Raw genomic sequence first — 17,011 nt, 5'->3', positions numbered from 1 at the left:
GAACCAGCAACTTAACCTGCACACAATGAAAATATTAAAACTTGAGGTTGTAAATAATGGCAAGCATGGAATAATTGGATTTCTATTCTTGGTTTGGGGGCAGAAAGAATGTTGACATTAATTGCTACATTTCTAAAAATTATAAACATATAATGGGCTCATGCTAGATCTACATAATGTTTGATAAGAAAAATCAAAGATGTAATTTTAACACAATGTAATTTAAGATTAGCATTTAATAATCTCTCCTCTGAAAATTGCTTGGTTTCTATAATAAAGAAACCCTATACAATCTAGTGCTATTGTTTTATTTTTAAATTGTGGTCTTCTTTTGTCCACTTCTTTATAAGAGTTTTCTATTTGCATAATCTAGTTACATATTTAAAACTAAATTTATTAAACCTTAGTTTGACTTCTAAACATTTTTCTTTCTTCTGATCTTGGAACATTTATACAACATAAGAACTGATGGTATGTATCTGTCATTATACTTTTATCAAAGCTGCTTTAGAATTTTCTAATTTATTGTAGCCCCTTGTTAACATCTCTCCTGAGTAAATGATTTTTTTATTTCACATAGGTGACATATAAAATTACAGACCATTAAAGGCAATATGATTTTGTCCTAACTAAAGGATAATATAAATTAATGATAGAGATATATTCAGTGAAATTCCCTAAATAAATTTGGAAATATTTTATATCAAAACTAGTTAAGAAAATACTCTGTATCTTTCAAGAGAGAACATTATGAGATCTGTGGTAGAAGCATGATAATTGTAATCAAATCACATTGTGAAAAAGTCTTATTTTTTTATAATGCTGGAGGTGAGTACTCACACAGCACTGCATTTTATGAGTGCAAAAGCAAATGAAAAAGTGACCAAATCTGGCCCCATAAAATGTGCAAAGATGGATACTCTTTGTCAATTTTTCTGCACTCAGAATGCATGTACTTCAGGTAAGATACCAGTATTATTTTCTTTACAGAAAGTAAGAAAGCCATTACTGAATAGCTCCATTCTTTGACACTAGTAAGAGACAGTATTTATGCCAGACCCAAACTTATTTACATAAAGATGAGATTATCTTCAGCATGGTCCTATATGAGCACAAATATAGTATGTTATAATTTGTTAGCTTCTTTGATATAGTCTGCTTTTAAAAGTGGGATCAGAAAAACAGAATACTTGTCTTTCATACCCAGCAACAGACAATCTGCAGGTAGGACTGTAGAACACATTTTTGTTGTCCGTCTCTTTTCATCAGTCACCAGTCATGTTTACAGTTCACTTCCAAATGTAGGTCATGTTGACACAGCTATTGAGTTAGAGTAAAATAAAGAACTAGTGAAATACAGTTTTCAGAAATAAAATCCCTACTATATTATGTTTTGTCTATTTACATGTTGTATGCTTTTTGGCCTGTCAATCAAGTATAATAAAGCCAAGCTTCTGTTTTACAGATGTGTTTAAGCCTGATCCACACTAAAGATTTGTGAATGTATATTACACATTACTCTTTCTTTCCAACATTATATTCTTTTAAGGTCAGCATTTATTAGGCTTTTGTGAACCCAATCTTTACAGTATCCAATAATTCCCATAGTGGTCTCACCACGATCAGACTCTGGCCTCACCCACCCTGAGATTTAAGTCATAAACAAGAATATTAAGGTCGGGCACTGTATAAATGTTGCAGGCTACACATATTTCAATGAATCCTGTTCATGCCTAACTTATATTATAAAAGTATATTATTTTCCAGTTTTGGTTGCTTTGCAACCAGAAATTATTGGCCAGAATTTGTCTGGCTAAATCTAAACTGAAAGTGTTTTTCTAGTCATTTGCGGTAGTAGAGGTTAATAAAGCTTATGCTAAGGTGAAACTATAATTATGATAATCATGCATTTGAAGAAGAATTAGGAAAGGACACTAAAAATGTAAAATTGTAGGACAGGACATTATAAATATAATAAATACATAAAAACACTGACGTGGTGGTGATGATGATGATGATGACGATGATGATGATACAGCTTAATAAAGTTTCAGAAGTATTTAAAAACCAAACAAAACAAACGCAAATACTTCTCAGGCAAGTACTGTGGAGCTACTTCAAGTTTGTTTGTTATTATTTTTATTTTTTAATTGACACATCATAATTGTACATATTTATGGGGTACAATTTGACGTTTCAGTGCATATGTTTTGTATAATGATCAAATCAGGGTGGTTAGCTTATCCATCACCTCATGCATTAATTATTTCTTTGTGGTAAGAACGTTGAAGAGCCTCTCTCCTAGCCATTTTGTAATATACAATATCTTAATATTTACCCATTACCCTACTGTGCAATAGAACACCAAAACTTGTTCCTTCTATCTAATAGTAACTTTATACCCATTGGCCAACCTCTGCCTGTCCTTTTCCTCCCCTCTCTAGTCACTGGTAAGCACTGTTCTATTCTCTGCTTCTATGATATCAACTTTTGAGGCTTGATGGATTTTCCTGTAGTCCCTGTGCCAGGATTTCAAGATAAAGAGAATAATCTCTTCCCTCTGGGACTTGGTTTGTTGCACAAAATCTTCGGGTGGATTCCTAGGGTGTATATATCTCTTCAAACTATGTGCAAATAATCGTGTATATGCATACTTATCTGGGACAGTAGGTAAATGCCATGTGATTCAAAGGGGTTCGTATGCCCACAGCATCAAAAACTGCAAGTAGTTGTAGAAATTCTGAGCTAAATAGCTAATCATTTGACATTTTTACTCTAACAGGCTTTGGAGTCAGAAGACAGGGTTTAGTTCTAGTTCAGATGCTTCTTTGCTATTAACTCAAGTAAGTTATGTGAACCACTTGAGGCCACACTTTCCTCCTCTGCAAAATGAGGATAATTATGGTATATAAGACACAATGTTATGAGGACTAAGTGAGATAACACATGTAAAACGCTTAGGCCAGTCCCTGACACATAGTAGGCCTTATATAAATGGTAGTGGTGATGGTGATTATAACCACAAAGGAAGAAAAGGAAGAGAAGGAGGAGAAGATGGAGAGAGCAATGTCAAGGAAACTAGGTTTCATAGGCAATGCAGATACTCCCCCCAATATGGAAAGATGATTGAGAACAATTATTTAATACCTTATACACACCATTCACTAGTATAAAAATGCTGACAAATTTAATTTAACCTTCCTAGCAGTCCTATAAGGAAGTGATATCATACATATTTCTACATGAAGAATCTTTTTTTTTTTTTTTTGAGACGGAGTCTCGCTCTGTCACCCAGGCTGGAATGCAGTGGCACGATCTTGGCTCACTGCAAGCTCTGCCTCCTGGGTTCACGCCATTCTCCTGCCTCAGCCTCCTGAGTAGCTGGGACTACAGGCACCCACCACCACGCCCAGCTAATTTTTTGTATTTTTAGTAGAGGCGGGGTTTCGCCATGTTAGTCAGGATGGTCTCGATCTCCTGACCTCGGCCTCCCAAAGTGCTGGGATTACAGGCGTGAGCCACCGTGCCCGGCCTCTACATGAAGAATCTTATACTTAGAGTACCTAGCTCAAAGTCCCATAACTCTTAAATGACTGAGCCAGGTATTATCAGGGAACACCAGGATTCATGTGGCATCAATCTTCCCAGAAAACTAGTATATAGCACCTGTCACTTCCCTAGTCTCTATGTACATTAAGGGGGAAAAATGGAGGCTTACTTGCAAATTATTTCTATTTAAGCTTAAAAGTTACTATTGTTTTTATATGTGTGTTCCTCTTTGGGAGTCAATGTGAAATACCCAGAATGATATTTCTGTGTAACCAGTTGTCGGTTGTATTGGCCTCCAGACACATATTCATAATAACCAACACAAAGGGCTACAAGCCAGAGACATTGCTGTGGCTAAAGATTGGAAACCTCTGCTAATGACAATATTGCCCCATAGATTCCCAGTTCCCATATTGGGAATTATATCTACTTATCTCCTGGAAATACTCAGCCTCTTCATGGCTAATTAGCCATATGCATCTCCTTCCCCATTTCATTTGCTCTCTCTGCTTAAAATTGTTTTGAGTAAATCAAAGCTGAAAATACTTTGTGCTGTGTCTTTCTGTATTATGGATAAAGAACCTGGGTCTAAAGCAGAAAGTTGTAAAATCTTATCACAGAGACAAACTGTGAGTTTTCTGCCCTGCAAAACAACAGGACTCACCTCTGTTTCCAGTGAACATCTGTGTTCTTTGCACTGTGCTCCACTATACAGCACAAAAATGCATGTTTAGATTGACACAGAATCATTCTGATGTAAAGCAAGCTTATGTTTCATTTTCTGTAATCAATTTAAATATGAATGACCCACCCCAAAATGAGCAGCTCTGCTGTACTGTTTGTTTTTTGATGCTCTGCAGTCTCCGACACTGTTCTCATTTTTCAATAAAACAAAATCCATATTTGAGGAAGACTGAAATTATACCTCAGATCAAAAATGACCATAAAACAGCTTATCTAACAAGGTTTATACCAATTTATGCTTTGTCATATTGGTGGCTATTGTTCAGTCAAATCAGCAAATTTCTTATTTGTAAAGGAGACCTGATGTCTGTTCTGTTCAGTGGAGCATGCCACCCAGTCCTGAGGGACGGAGCTCCTTACTCTCATCTGCGGCACCTTACTCCCCTGTTTTATGTAATTAGTTAAATAAGGAGGACTAAGGGAGGGCAAGATGGGAAATACATTCCTGGGAAAACAAACTGCTGATTTTTTTTGAAACCAAAAATGATGCCAGACTCAAGACATATTTCACTTTTGATCCTAAACTGCAACTTCCCTCCTTCCTTGCTTTCCTCTTTCTTAATGCCTGCTATCCTTTCTCGAGTGTGCAATGACTGCCTTTATTAGCCCATTCTCACACTACTATAAAGGCATACCTGAGAATGGGTAGTTTCTTTGAAAAAAAAAAGAAGAAGAGGTTTAATTGGCTCATGGTTCTGCAGGTTAGACAGGATTCTGCTTCTAAGCTGGCTTCAGGAAACTTACAATCATGATGGAAGGCAAAGGCAAAGCAAGCACATACACATGGCTGGCAGGGGAGGGAGAGAGAAGGGGAAAGTGCTAAATGCTTTCAAACAACCAGATCTCATGAGAACTCCACCGTGAGACAGCACTAAGGGGATGGTGCTCAACTATTAGAAACCACTCCCATGATCCAGTCACCTCCCACTAGGCCCCACGTCCAGCACTGGGGATCACAGTTTGACATAAGATTTGGATGGGGACACAAAACCAAGCCTTATCACTGCTTCACAGTCTACTCTCTCATGCCAGCCTTTCCTTGTTTTACTTCAATAGGTATTGCTGACATAAAATTTCTAGTTCTCTATTTTCTCACTATCCTTCATGATTATCATTTCTCTGTTCTAGTAAGTGTTTTCTCTGTCTCTGCTAAGATTGGGCTTATCAAAGACAAGGAACATTATCTATGTGACCCTATAGTACCAGAAACAATGATTTCAAAATGACTTGAAAAACTCCGAACAGTGATGCTATCTAAAAGGCAGAGAAAAATATCTGAAGAAAAGCCTCAAATCTATATCTCTACTTCGTATTAAATATTTCGTCTGAGGTTGAGACCTGCAAATTCCAATGCCCACAGGTCAGGTCATTTCCACTTGGATGTCCCTTATGCACTTAAAACATGACATTATCTTTTCCTTTAAAAATCTTAATTCCCCATAAATCCCCCTCAGTGAATGAAACCACCAACTAGCCAGTGACCCAGCCAGAAAGGTGGACATTATCCTTGACTCTTCCAAATAGTCACCGAGATGTTTCAATCCTAATATTTAAATATCTCTTGAAAGGTCAACAACTTTCTACCCCCAAACCCATCCTAATCCTTTAATTCAAGCAACCATTATATTTTTGCTAGTTTATTACAAAAAAACTCTTAACGGGGCTCTCAGATTTTAGGCTTGGTCTTTCTGTTGACTTGATGCACGGCAGCCAGAATTCTAACACTTGAAACATGGCACTTCCCTTCTTAAAATCTTGGCTGGGCTGATGTGACCCAAAAACTGTGTGTCTCTGACTTTTTTCTACACTATCTTTGTATTATGAGCAGTTCAACCAGACTGAGCTGTCTTCAGTTCCTCAAACATGCTACACCCTCTTCTGTGGCCTCTGGGTCTTTATGCTCACCTTGACACACGCACACTACCACTACTGCCCAAATAAATGGTTGCCGATTCTCTCCAGAAAGCTTTTTTTTACTCCCCAAATGTGACCAAAGTGCTCTTCTTGGTGTTCCCATCACTCTTAGAACATCCATCCCAATAGAGTAATTTCGTTCTGCATTTTAATGCCACACTCACTTTTTTAAATTATTATTTTATTTTATTTTTTTTTGCATCTGGAAGGACAGTAGGAGCAGGGACCATGGTTGCATATCTCTTTAAAGTCAACATTTATTAAACTCATACTATGAACTGGTTGTTCTTCTAACAGTTTCACAAACCTATGAGATAGTTATTATTTGTTAACCTTGTTTACAGAAAGCAAATAGAGGCACAGAGATATTAACTACCTTACCCCATACTACTCAGCTAATAAATTGAGCTGAGATGAGCAATTGGGCTCCTGTGCCCTCAGTCTTAACAACTATACTAAGATGTCTATATTATTTATTAGTATATTTCCAGTGCCCAGCCCAGTGCCAGACATTTTATGGGGGCTCAGAATATATTTATTCAGTTAAAATTAAAGACAGGAAATTTTAATCAAGTGTTGGAGTTAAAGTAACCCACCGAGGGAGGACTGGTATCCTGCAAGAGAGGTGTTGAATTATACCCCATAAATATGTACAATTGCAATGTGTCGAGTAAAAACAAAAAGCCTAGGAACAACTTGAGTCTTCACTGAATAGGGGAATTGACAGGCCTTGGTGGATCTAGATGTCTCGTGAGGGTATAAGGAGGCAGTTCATATGAACACAGCATCAGGAACTAAATGTGCTAACCACTCTCCCAGTAGTTACCCTATGAGCATCAGGAACTAAATGGGCTAACCACTCTCCCAGTAGTTACTCTATGAAGATATTTAGCTTCTTTTTAACCTATTAAGTAAACCACCTTTGAAAATAAATGTTCCTGTTAAACTAGAACTAGGGAGTGACACAAGCAGTGAAATAAGAAGACCAGGGACAAACCTGAGTTATACTGACATCGATCACGGATGCAGAGGTAGGACATCTGCAGGCTCGTAAGTGAGTGACGTATCACAAAAGGCTTTTGCCTGCCGTGACATGAGAACTGTTGTGTAGAACTAGAGAAATGTTTCAGTAAACAAAACACTTTATTGTCATCACAAATATGTCATGCAGACACATTCTAAAGCACTGTGTTCTAAAGCACTGTGAGATGACTATAGTTAACAATAATATATCATACAGTTTCAAATAGTTCCAAGGAGGATACTGAATGTTCTCAACACAAAGAAACAGTAAATTTATAAGATGATGGATATGCCAACTTCCCTGATCCCCTGATCTGGTCACTATACTGTGTGTGTGTGTGTGTGTGTATACACATATGTGTGTATATATATACACACACACAATATATATACACAATATATATACACACACACAATATATATACACATACATACATATGTATGTATGTATGTGTATATATAGTGTATAGTGACCAGATTTTTTGCTAAAAAAAATTAAAAAAATTAAACAAGTACATAATTTTTTTAAGTCTTCTCTTTTTGTGGATCATTCAGGCATGTGAAGGGCGTGAACACATTCAGGGCAGCAGGGGCCAGTGGTCAAATTTGAAGGGAGTACAGGAAAGTAACCTACGGGAATTCTTTTGCTTTTTGCAACTGGAAAGGAATTTACTCTCAGAGATTATTAGATTTAATGTCATGACAAATAGTGATATCTTCTCCTCTCTCCTAATACTATTTATAATTAACTGGCATCTTTGTGATGCTTCTTTTTAGAATGTCCATTAAATTACTGCAGAAATGGTGGGACTTGTGTAGTGGAGAAAAATGGTCCTATGTGTCGGTAAGAAGCATTGTTTAATATTGTTTATGATTTTTTGAAGCTGGCTTACTTATTTTTCTATAGGCTGATATAATAGAGCATCAATCAGTATGTGGTTAGTAAGGTAAAAGTAGTGGATAATGACACTATTTACATTTATCTGTTTGAATAAGGTAAAGGAATATGTGAGTACATTTCAGAGAATTATGTGTTATTTATTATGATTGTGTATGTTTTTCATAATTTTATATGTGGAATATATAATTTTAATAATACTATTCCTTGCATTTAATATTTCTATCAGGTTTCTAAAAGATTTTTTTCTGATATGAATATCTTTCTATTTCAGATGAACTTTGTGTATTTTCTGTCTTCATTTCAAAGTTCATATTTCTCTTTAACAACAAAGGATGAAATTAATTTATAAATAAAATCATTTGCTTGTGTATGCAGTGGGTATTTATAAGTAAAATTAAGGTATAGATAAGAAATACATTTGCAGACTCAAAGCAAGCGTAAACAAAAATAGGCCTTGTGATTTCTTTGGGGAAATATTTATATTGCATATCAAAGTTGGCTTGATTTCTTCTCTCACCCTTTGGGGAATTGTGCAAAATAGTTTCATGAACTCCAAAGGAAATGATGCATATTTCATTATATTTGTGTTTATGCCTGTATAAGCTAACAGACCAATGGATATATCACTTTCCTTATTAGAAAACTCATTGAAGGTTGCTACTCACATCATTACAAAACACACAAAGGTATCTGAAAAACAATGATTAATAGTTGTTTGAGTCCTTATTTCTTTCTGAATCAACACACATAATTTAGAAAAAGTAGTTTATTCCTAAAAAAGTAAAAAGAATCTACCAATTAAAACAATAGCAAAAATTTTATGATGGACTATATTTAGACACTGCTTTAGTTTAACATTGTTGAAATGTAACTACTACTGAGTTTCTTGAAACTGTTTTCTCTTTCAATGTTTTACATAATTTATTTCTCAGCATGTCAACAGAATTATACTTTTCCCCGTGTCAGTTTCCATGGAAATTAATTTATCAGAAACTATTACTTGATGGAAAACAGGATACATAATATTAATTGCTAAAATCTTCTGAAAGAAGTTTGAATTATACCATAAATAATGTTTACTAAGTATCAACTGAGTAAATAATATTAATGTCAACTGCTTACAGTAAAGAGGTTTGATTTTTGTCCTCTTAAATCCTGACAGTTAGGCCAGAAGACTCCCAGAAAGAGCAAGAAAAGAGCTTTACATTCTTGTTGTGGTCTTAAATAAACTTAAAAAATTAAAATCCAGATGGTGAAGTCCTAAACTTCCCTCAAATGGGAGAACTCGAAGGGGAGGGAAATGAGACAGAGAATTGCGAGAAGAAAGGAAGTCAATGGAGAAAAATGTAGAAAGGAATTTACTGCTAAGAAAGTCAATCAAATGTCCTAAAGTATTATTTTTGATAGCAAATCATACTTTACAAATAGTGAAATAACTATAATGAACATCAGTGCAAACAAATGTTGGAATTAGTGCTGTCCAGAATGTAGGTATGAAAAAATGACTTTTGAAACTTTTTCCGTATTGTAATAGCTTAGCCATTTCATTCAAATTTTTCTTTCTTTAAAATTATTAACTAAAAAAGTAATATATGTGGGTTGTCGTAAGTCTTTTTAAAACATGCAGTAGTGTATCAGGCAAAAAGTAGAACTCTTGACAGTCAAATCCTAGTCTGTAGTAATGAGGTTTGTATGCATTTAGATATGTTTTTCTTTACACAAACACACATAGACACACAACATTTTAAATTCTTAAATCCCTTGTATATTATTTTAATCTTTATTTTAGGCTCAGGGTTTATTTTAGGTTCAAAATCCTCCATGACGAGTTTACTTATGTAACAAACCAACACGTGTACTTTTATTTATTAAAAATTTATTGAGTCAAATATTTATTAAGTAAACTTGTCATGGGGGATTTTGTACAGATTATTCCATCACCCAGGTACTAAGCCTAATACTCATTTTTTATTTTGCCTGATCCTCTCTTTCCTCTCACCCTCTGTGCTTCAGTAGGCCCCCGTATCTGTTGTTCCCCTTTGTGCATCCATGTGTTCTCATCATTTAGCTCACACTTACAAGTGAGAACATGTGGTATTTGGTTTTCTGTTCCTGTGTTAGTTTGCTAAAGATAATGGCCTCTGGCTCCGTCCGTGTTCCTGCAAAGGACATGATCTAATTCTTTTTTTAAGGCTGCATAGTATTCCATGGTGTATACGTACCACATTTCCTTTATCCAGTCTACCATCAATGGGCATTTAGACTGATTCTTCATCGCTGTTATTGTGAATAGTGCTACAATGAACATATATGTGGAGGTGCCTTTATGATAGAAAAACTTATATTCCTTTGAGTATATGCCCAGTAATGGGATTGCTGGGTCCAGTGGTAGTTCTGTTTTTAGCTCTTTGAGGAATCACCACACCGCTTTGACAATGGTTGAACTAATTTACACTTTCACCAGCAGTATATAAGTGTTCCTTTTCCCCCCACAACCTTGCTAGCACCTGATATTTTTTGACTTTTTAGTAATAGCCATTCTGACTGGTGTGAGACGATAGGTCACTATGGTTTTGACTTCTATTCCTGTATTGATCAGTAATGTTGGACTTTTTTAATATGCTTATTGGTTGTGTGTGTGTCTTCTTTCAAAAAGTGTCTGTTCATGTCCTTTGCTCACTATTTAATGGGGTTGTTTATTTTCTTCTTGTAAATTTGAAACCCCTCATATTAAAAAGGCACTTTAACCTGGGATTTATAATAAAGTGATAATCTTTACTTTTCACCTTTTCATCTTGGCAGTGTTTAGCGTGGATTGCTCTTTCTCATTACCCGGTTTCTGGGATATCACTGACTATGCCTGTCACTCTCCTTCACCCATTCCTTTTCTTTCCTGTTGTCTAAATATTGGGATGTTAGACAATGCTTGCGGGTTCTGTCCTGTCTGTCTACACTCACTCACTATCTAATCTTGTTTAGCTTTGGACCTGGGTATAAAATTTGTAGACTTTGAATACAGCTTACCAGCAGACCAGACTCTACATTTAACCAGCGACACGACGCCAGATCTCATTCAGAGTTTATTTGGATATCTCCTAGGCATCACAAATGTCATGTGTTCTAAAAGACCAGTTTTCTGGACAGGCCATGTTCTTCTATTTCTCTAAGCTTTGGATAAACTGATCCTTCTGTCTAGAACCTTCTCTTTTTTAACCTATCTGCCCAGAGGATGCCTTTTCATCCTTTAGATCCAACATAGGTGATGTTTTTTCTGGGTAGCCAATTCCAGCCCAACCAGGGACAGTCACTTTTTCCTCCTTCTGGCTCCTCTCCTCTCTTGCTTCCCTTTCCACAATATTTTATGAGTATTAGTTTTACAAAACTGCCTGTTGAAAATCAGCCCCATCTATCTAAAAAATGCATTTCCAGTAAAATTCTGTTCTTTATGATGATCAGAATTTGTTTTGCTAGTTTTCATTTTTAAGGATACCTCCAACAATTATGGTCATCGAAAAATTGTTAAGTATGCTGACTTCTTACAAATTACACATTATGTAAATTAATAAAATGGGAGTGAAAAATGTTTAAAACTAACACAAAAAAGGAACAAAAGGAATAAATAACAATAGCACAACAGATCAGTTGCTTTTGTGAAAGAAACATTTATTGTAAAGTGTAACATTATATATTGACATCATTGCATTGCAAGTTTTTCTAGCTATTAATTCTTACTTATCTTTTGCAAGAATTTATATTTCTGACCTGATAATTTGTTCAAAATATCAAAACTAAATTACTTTGTGACAAACGTGACAACGTGAAAACGTCTTGGTTAATAAAAAGCATTTCATCCAAATAAAGGACAGGCGCAGTGGCTCACCTTCATGATCTCAGTACTTTGGGAGACTGAGGCAGGAGTATTGCTTGAGCCTGGGAGGTAGAGGCTGCAATGAGTTGTGATCGCGACAGCCTGAGTGACAGAGTGAGTTCCTGTCTCAATAATAATAATAATAATGATATTGTTCATATTTTGTGACAGAAAAAAATTAATAATAAAATCAAAGACCTTAAAGTATAAAATAGATTAGGATAAAAATATGTCGAGAAGAGAAATCCAAAGATTAGTTTAAGGAGGAAAGGTACATTTAATTTTTTTTCTTTTTTTTACTTATTTACTAACTTTTATTGTAGGTTCACGGGTACATATGTAGGTTTGTTATATAAACAAATTACATGTCTCAGAGGTTTGGTGTACAGATTATTTCATCACCCAGGTAATAAGCATAGTACCCAATAGGTGGTAGTTCTGTCCTCACCCTCCTCCCACCCTCCACTCTCAAGCAGGCCCCAGTGTCTGTTGTTCCCTTCTTTGTGTCCATGTATATTTGATGTTTAGCTCCCAATTAAAATGTCTAACTATTAAAAACTTTTAGGTATTTTGTATTGAAAGATGACACATATTCCATCACCATTGTAATTACATTTTCAACATTTACATTTAAGAGAGTGATGTCGGTTTCATTTACAGTAACCTGGAAATTGTATCTTTTGCAATTTATTAATATTAACCTGAAAAACATTAATTTTGACTTAAAATTAAAGGGACTGTGAAATTTTTCAAAAACTCCTTTGGAGAGTTCATGGGCAAAAATATTGAAGACTATGAGCCAAGAAAGTAAAGGTCATGTCTTCAATACCTTTTCATGACCAGTCCCTAATGTAAGAGTTATTTTAGTAGGTGGCTCACAAAATAAATGATGCAAGAGTTATTTTAGTAGGTGGCTCATAAAATAAATGATGAATGAATGTAAAGTCCTGAAATTTCAAAGAAAAGCATCAATACATTGAAATATGTTCTTGAAATGTATTGAAATATGAGAAAATGACCTCACCATAACCCAAACTATCATTCAAAAAAGAATTAGTGGGGGATTTCCTATGTATGCAGCAGGAAGTACTGAGTAAGCGTATGATGTGTCCATCTTGCTAAAAAGAAATTACTCTCCAATTTATAGGATACAGCAACTACCAAAAAAAAAAAATTGTCATCTATTAAAGAAATTCCATTTTACTGCAATGACAGAAGAGGGTGCTCTTAAATTAGAAATCTTGTAAACTATCTCAAATTTCATAATATGAAGAGACAAATGAAATTTTCATTCATGCAAGGCCTTTGTTAAAAACAAAATTCAGTTAGAACACTTCCTTTCTCCACCCAAAAACAACAAAGAAACATGGTGTAAAAAATAAAATACATTAAGACCCTTAAGTCCAATTCCAAGCTAAATTGAATATTATTTTAAAAAACATATAATTGGGGTTATTTGAAAACAAATACATGCAACACTTTAAAATTTTAAAGTCTAAGTATAAAAATGGGTAAGAAAAAAAAAAAAACAGCAAGAATCAATTGAACCCAAGGAAATAAATTGGCTGAATTAACTTAATTGCTTGAACCCAGGAAAAAATGAAATTGAAAAAGTAAAGATTAAATTATCATTTTCAAAGGATGATATATTCAAATATAAATGTATTAAGAAATTTTTAACAAAAGTGGAAAAATAAGGAAATGAAAATTAGATAAAGTAAGGAGAATCAAAGAGAAAGTAATTAAAGTGGAAGAAAAAGAACATTCATATGATTGGAGTCCCTAAAGAAGAAAATAAAATAGTAGAACAGAACTCACATTTGAACTATAATTCAAATAAACTTTTTTCAAAAAATGAAAAGAGACCTGAATTTACCTATTGAAAAAGTCAGCAAGTACCTGAAAATTTTAACACAAAACCAAAAACTCTAATGCATATCCTGGTAAAAATATTAAACTTTAAGATACAGAAAAAAATTTTCATGGCCTCTAGGAAAAGAACCAAATAACACAAGAGGACAAGGGATTTGGCTGGCATTAGACTTCTGAAAGCGAAGGAACAAAGCAAACTCTTGTGATTGTCTCCAGAGTTGTGAAAAAGTCTTTGAAAAACTTTAACATCCATTCTTTATATTTTAAAAAGAGGCACTACAGAAAATGTAAATTGATGGATATTTTTTAAGTATGGTAAACTCTGTATTCCCTATTCCTAAATGTGGCACCTTCCTTAAGAGAAAACCATAAAAAGCACTTCCATTAAAATTAGAAACAAAGCAAATATAACCACTAGTTAAACTGATATTTCATATTGCACTGGAGGTAGTCACCATTAAGAAAAAAATTATTAAGAATTAGAAAAGAAGTTATCATGATGGTATACCTGGAAAACCCTAAAAATTGATAAAAGTTAATTCAAACAATAAAAACAATTTAGTAAGCGGGTTTGGAGGATATAAAATTAGTATTCTTAGATTAATAGTCTACATACATAGACAAAACTATTAAAAAGAAAAAATGAAAAACAAAACTCTATTCACATTGACAACAAAAAGATAAAATATTAGAAATACATTTAATAAAATAAAAGCAAAGCTATATAATAAAAACAATCCAGAAGAACTTAAACAAGTGGAAAAACATTTCCTTTCCTGGATAGTTGACTCAACATCATAAAGGTGTTACTTCTCCCTAGATAATTCTATAAGTTTAACACAATCTCAACAAAAGGACCTACAAGCTTTTTGTAGGGGTAAACAATTAGATATTGCATTCATATGGAAAAATAAGTGGAACAATAGCTAGTAAAACACTGAAAAAAATAAACAAAAAACCAACCTATGAGAATCTGAGTAGCCATGAGAAGCTATGAGAATACCAGTATCAATAGAATAAAGCTTTTATTATTAAACAGCATTATGCAGGCATTTGAATAGACAATTCGACATTTCAGACTAGCAGAGTAGAAAGTTAAAAAATGAATCCAAGTACATATGAAAACTTAGTAAATGATAAAGATGGCATCTCAAATTTCTGGACAAAGATGAACTTTTTAAAAGGGAGTACTGGGGCAACTAGTTAAGTATTTGGAAAAAGATAAAATTAGAACCATACCTCACACTATATATACACAAAGATAATCTTCACTTAAATCGGAGTTCAAAGTGAAACCATACACACTAAAGAAATACACAGTAAATTTCTTTATACTATGAATGTAGGAAAAAGCTTTTTTTCAATGACTCAAATGCAAATGTATTTGAAGACAGATAAAATTAATTACATAAAAAATTATTTTTAAAAACCTTTTTTAATGACAAAAATTACCACCATAAGCAATATCAAAAGATAAGTGGCAATCTGAGAGAAAATACTTATGTTGCATGTATCAGAAAGAGGACAAATATTCCTAATACATAAAGAACTATTTTAATATACAGAGAAAGCCCAAATATCATAGAGAAGAGATAAAAAATTAATTTTAAAATATAGAGAATGATGCTTGTATTTATCAATGTTCTCCAGAGAACCAGAACTAATAGGATATGTATGGATATGTAAGCAAAGATTTATGAGAATTGGCTCCTGTAGTTATGGAGGCTGAGAAATCCCACAACATGCCATCTGCAAGCTGAAGAACCAGGAAATACAGTGATGTAATTCAGTCCCAGTTTAAAGGACTAAGAACCAGAGAAGCCAATGCTGTAACTCCCAGTCCAAGGCTGTAGGCCTGAGAACTGGGGATGGATGTTGTACATCCCAAATCCCAAGGCTGACGACCAACACCTCTGATGTCTAAGAGCAGCAAGATGGTTGTCCCATCTCAAGAAGGAACCAGTTCCCCCTCCCTTCATCTTTTTATTCTATTTGGGCTCTCAATAGGTTGCATGAAACCTCCCCTCACTGGTGAAGGTGAATCTTTTTTACGCAGTCTACTGATTCAAATGCTAATCTCTTCTGGAAACATCCTCACAGACACACTCAGAAATAATATTTTACCAGCTATCTGGGCATCCCTTAGCTCAGTTAAAACATAGAATTAACCATCACAATGCATAAACATATGAAAAAAGATTCATTTATTTAAAAAAGCAAATTAAAACAATGCTAAGATGTCATTTCTCACTTCTTGAGTAAGCAACATATTCTGATAGCAAAGATATGAAGAAACACTTTGCTAATTGCTAATGCAAATTGGTATAATTCTCACGGAGGTGAATTTGGTAATCTCTAACAAAACTACATATTCATTTACTTTGGGACCTAACAATTCCATTTATAGAATTTATTCTGTAGGCGGCACCGTTCTAACACTATGAAAATCCATGTCCATAAGGCCTCTGTCACTTTTATAATTTCAAAATATTGGAAACATCCTAAATGCCCACAGATGAATAATCTATTATATGATACACCCATACCATGGAATGCAAGGGGAACATAGAACAGTTAAGAAGCTTTCCTTGGGCCAAGTATAGAAAAGTTATTTTCTGGGCCAAGCTAAAGGAAAATGAAAAAAATATAGTTATCATCACTGAAACTGTTCTGTAGCTTTCTTTCATTTGACTCAAATTTTAAAATAACCTAAAAAGTGTGTTATTGTTGATAATTACATGTCAAGCACCACCTATGTGTTTGACATGCCTATGCTCATGACATAAACCTGTAGAGCAGGTAATAGTATGTGTAATTCAGCAGTTAATATGAGGGACATTTTGGCCGGGCACGGGGACTCACACCTATAATCCCACCACTTTGGGAGGCCAAGGCAGGTGGATCACTTGAGGTCATGAGTTTGGGACCAGCCTGGCCAACATAGTGAAATTCCATCTCTACTAAAAATACAAAAATTAGTCGTGGTTGATGGCACATGCCTATAATTTTAGCTGCTTTGGAGGCTAAGGCAGGAGAATCACCTGAACCCAGGAGGTGGAGGTTGCAGTGAGCTGAGATCGCACCACTGCACTTCATACTCCAGCCTGGGTGACGGAGTGAGACTGTCTCAGAAAAAGAAA

The 17,011-nt window shown here is 34.7% G+C and overlaps 1 protein-coding gene across 1 annotated transcript in view; it reads left to right on the top strand.

The window, feature by feature from the left end:
* The window catches only part of MALRD1 (MAM and LDL receptor class A domain containing 1), a 725,579-nt gene that overhangs the window by 601,983 nt on the left and 106,585 nt on the right, over positions 1-17,011 (top strand). Inside the window, exons 34-35 of the mRNA XM_011963908.1 lie at positions 7,120-7,238; positions 8,008-8,074. Of these exons, the coding sequence (XP_011819298.1) occupies positions 7,120-7,238; positions 8,008-8,074 (186 nt within the window). The remainder of the gene's footprint in view (positions 1-7,119; positions 7,239-8,007; positions 8,075-17,011) is intronic.

The sequence above is a fragment of the Colobus angolensis genome, unplaced genomic scaffold (assembly GCF_000951035.1).
Source record: "Colobus angolensis palliatus isolate OR3802 unplaced genomic scaffold, Cang.pa_1.0 Scaffold63, whole genome shotgun sequence".
In the NCBI taxonomy this organism is placed as follows: Eukaryota; Metazoa; Chordata; class Mammalia; order Primates; family Cercopithecidae; genus Colobus; species Colobus angolensis.
This window is presented reverse-complemented; position numbering and strand designations above follow the sequence as displayed.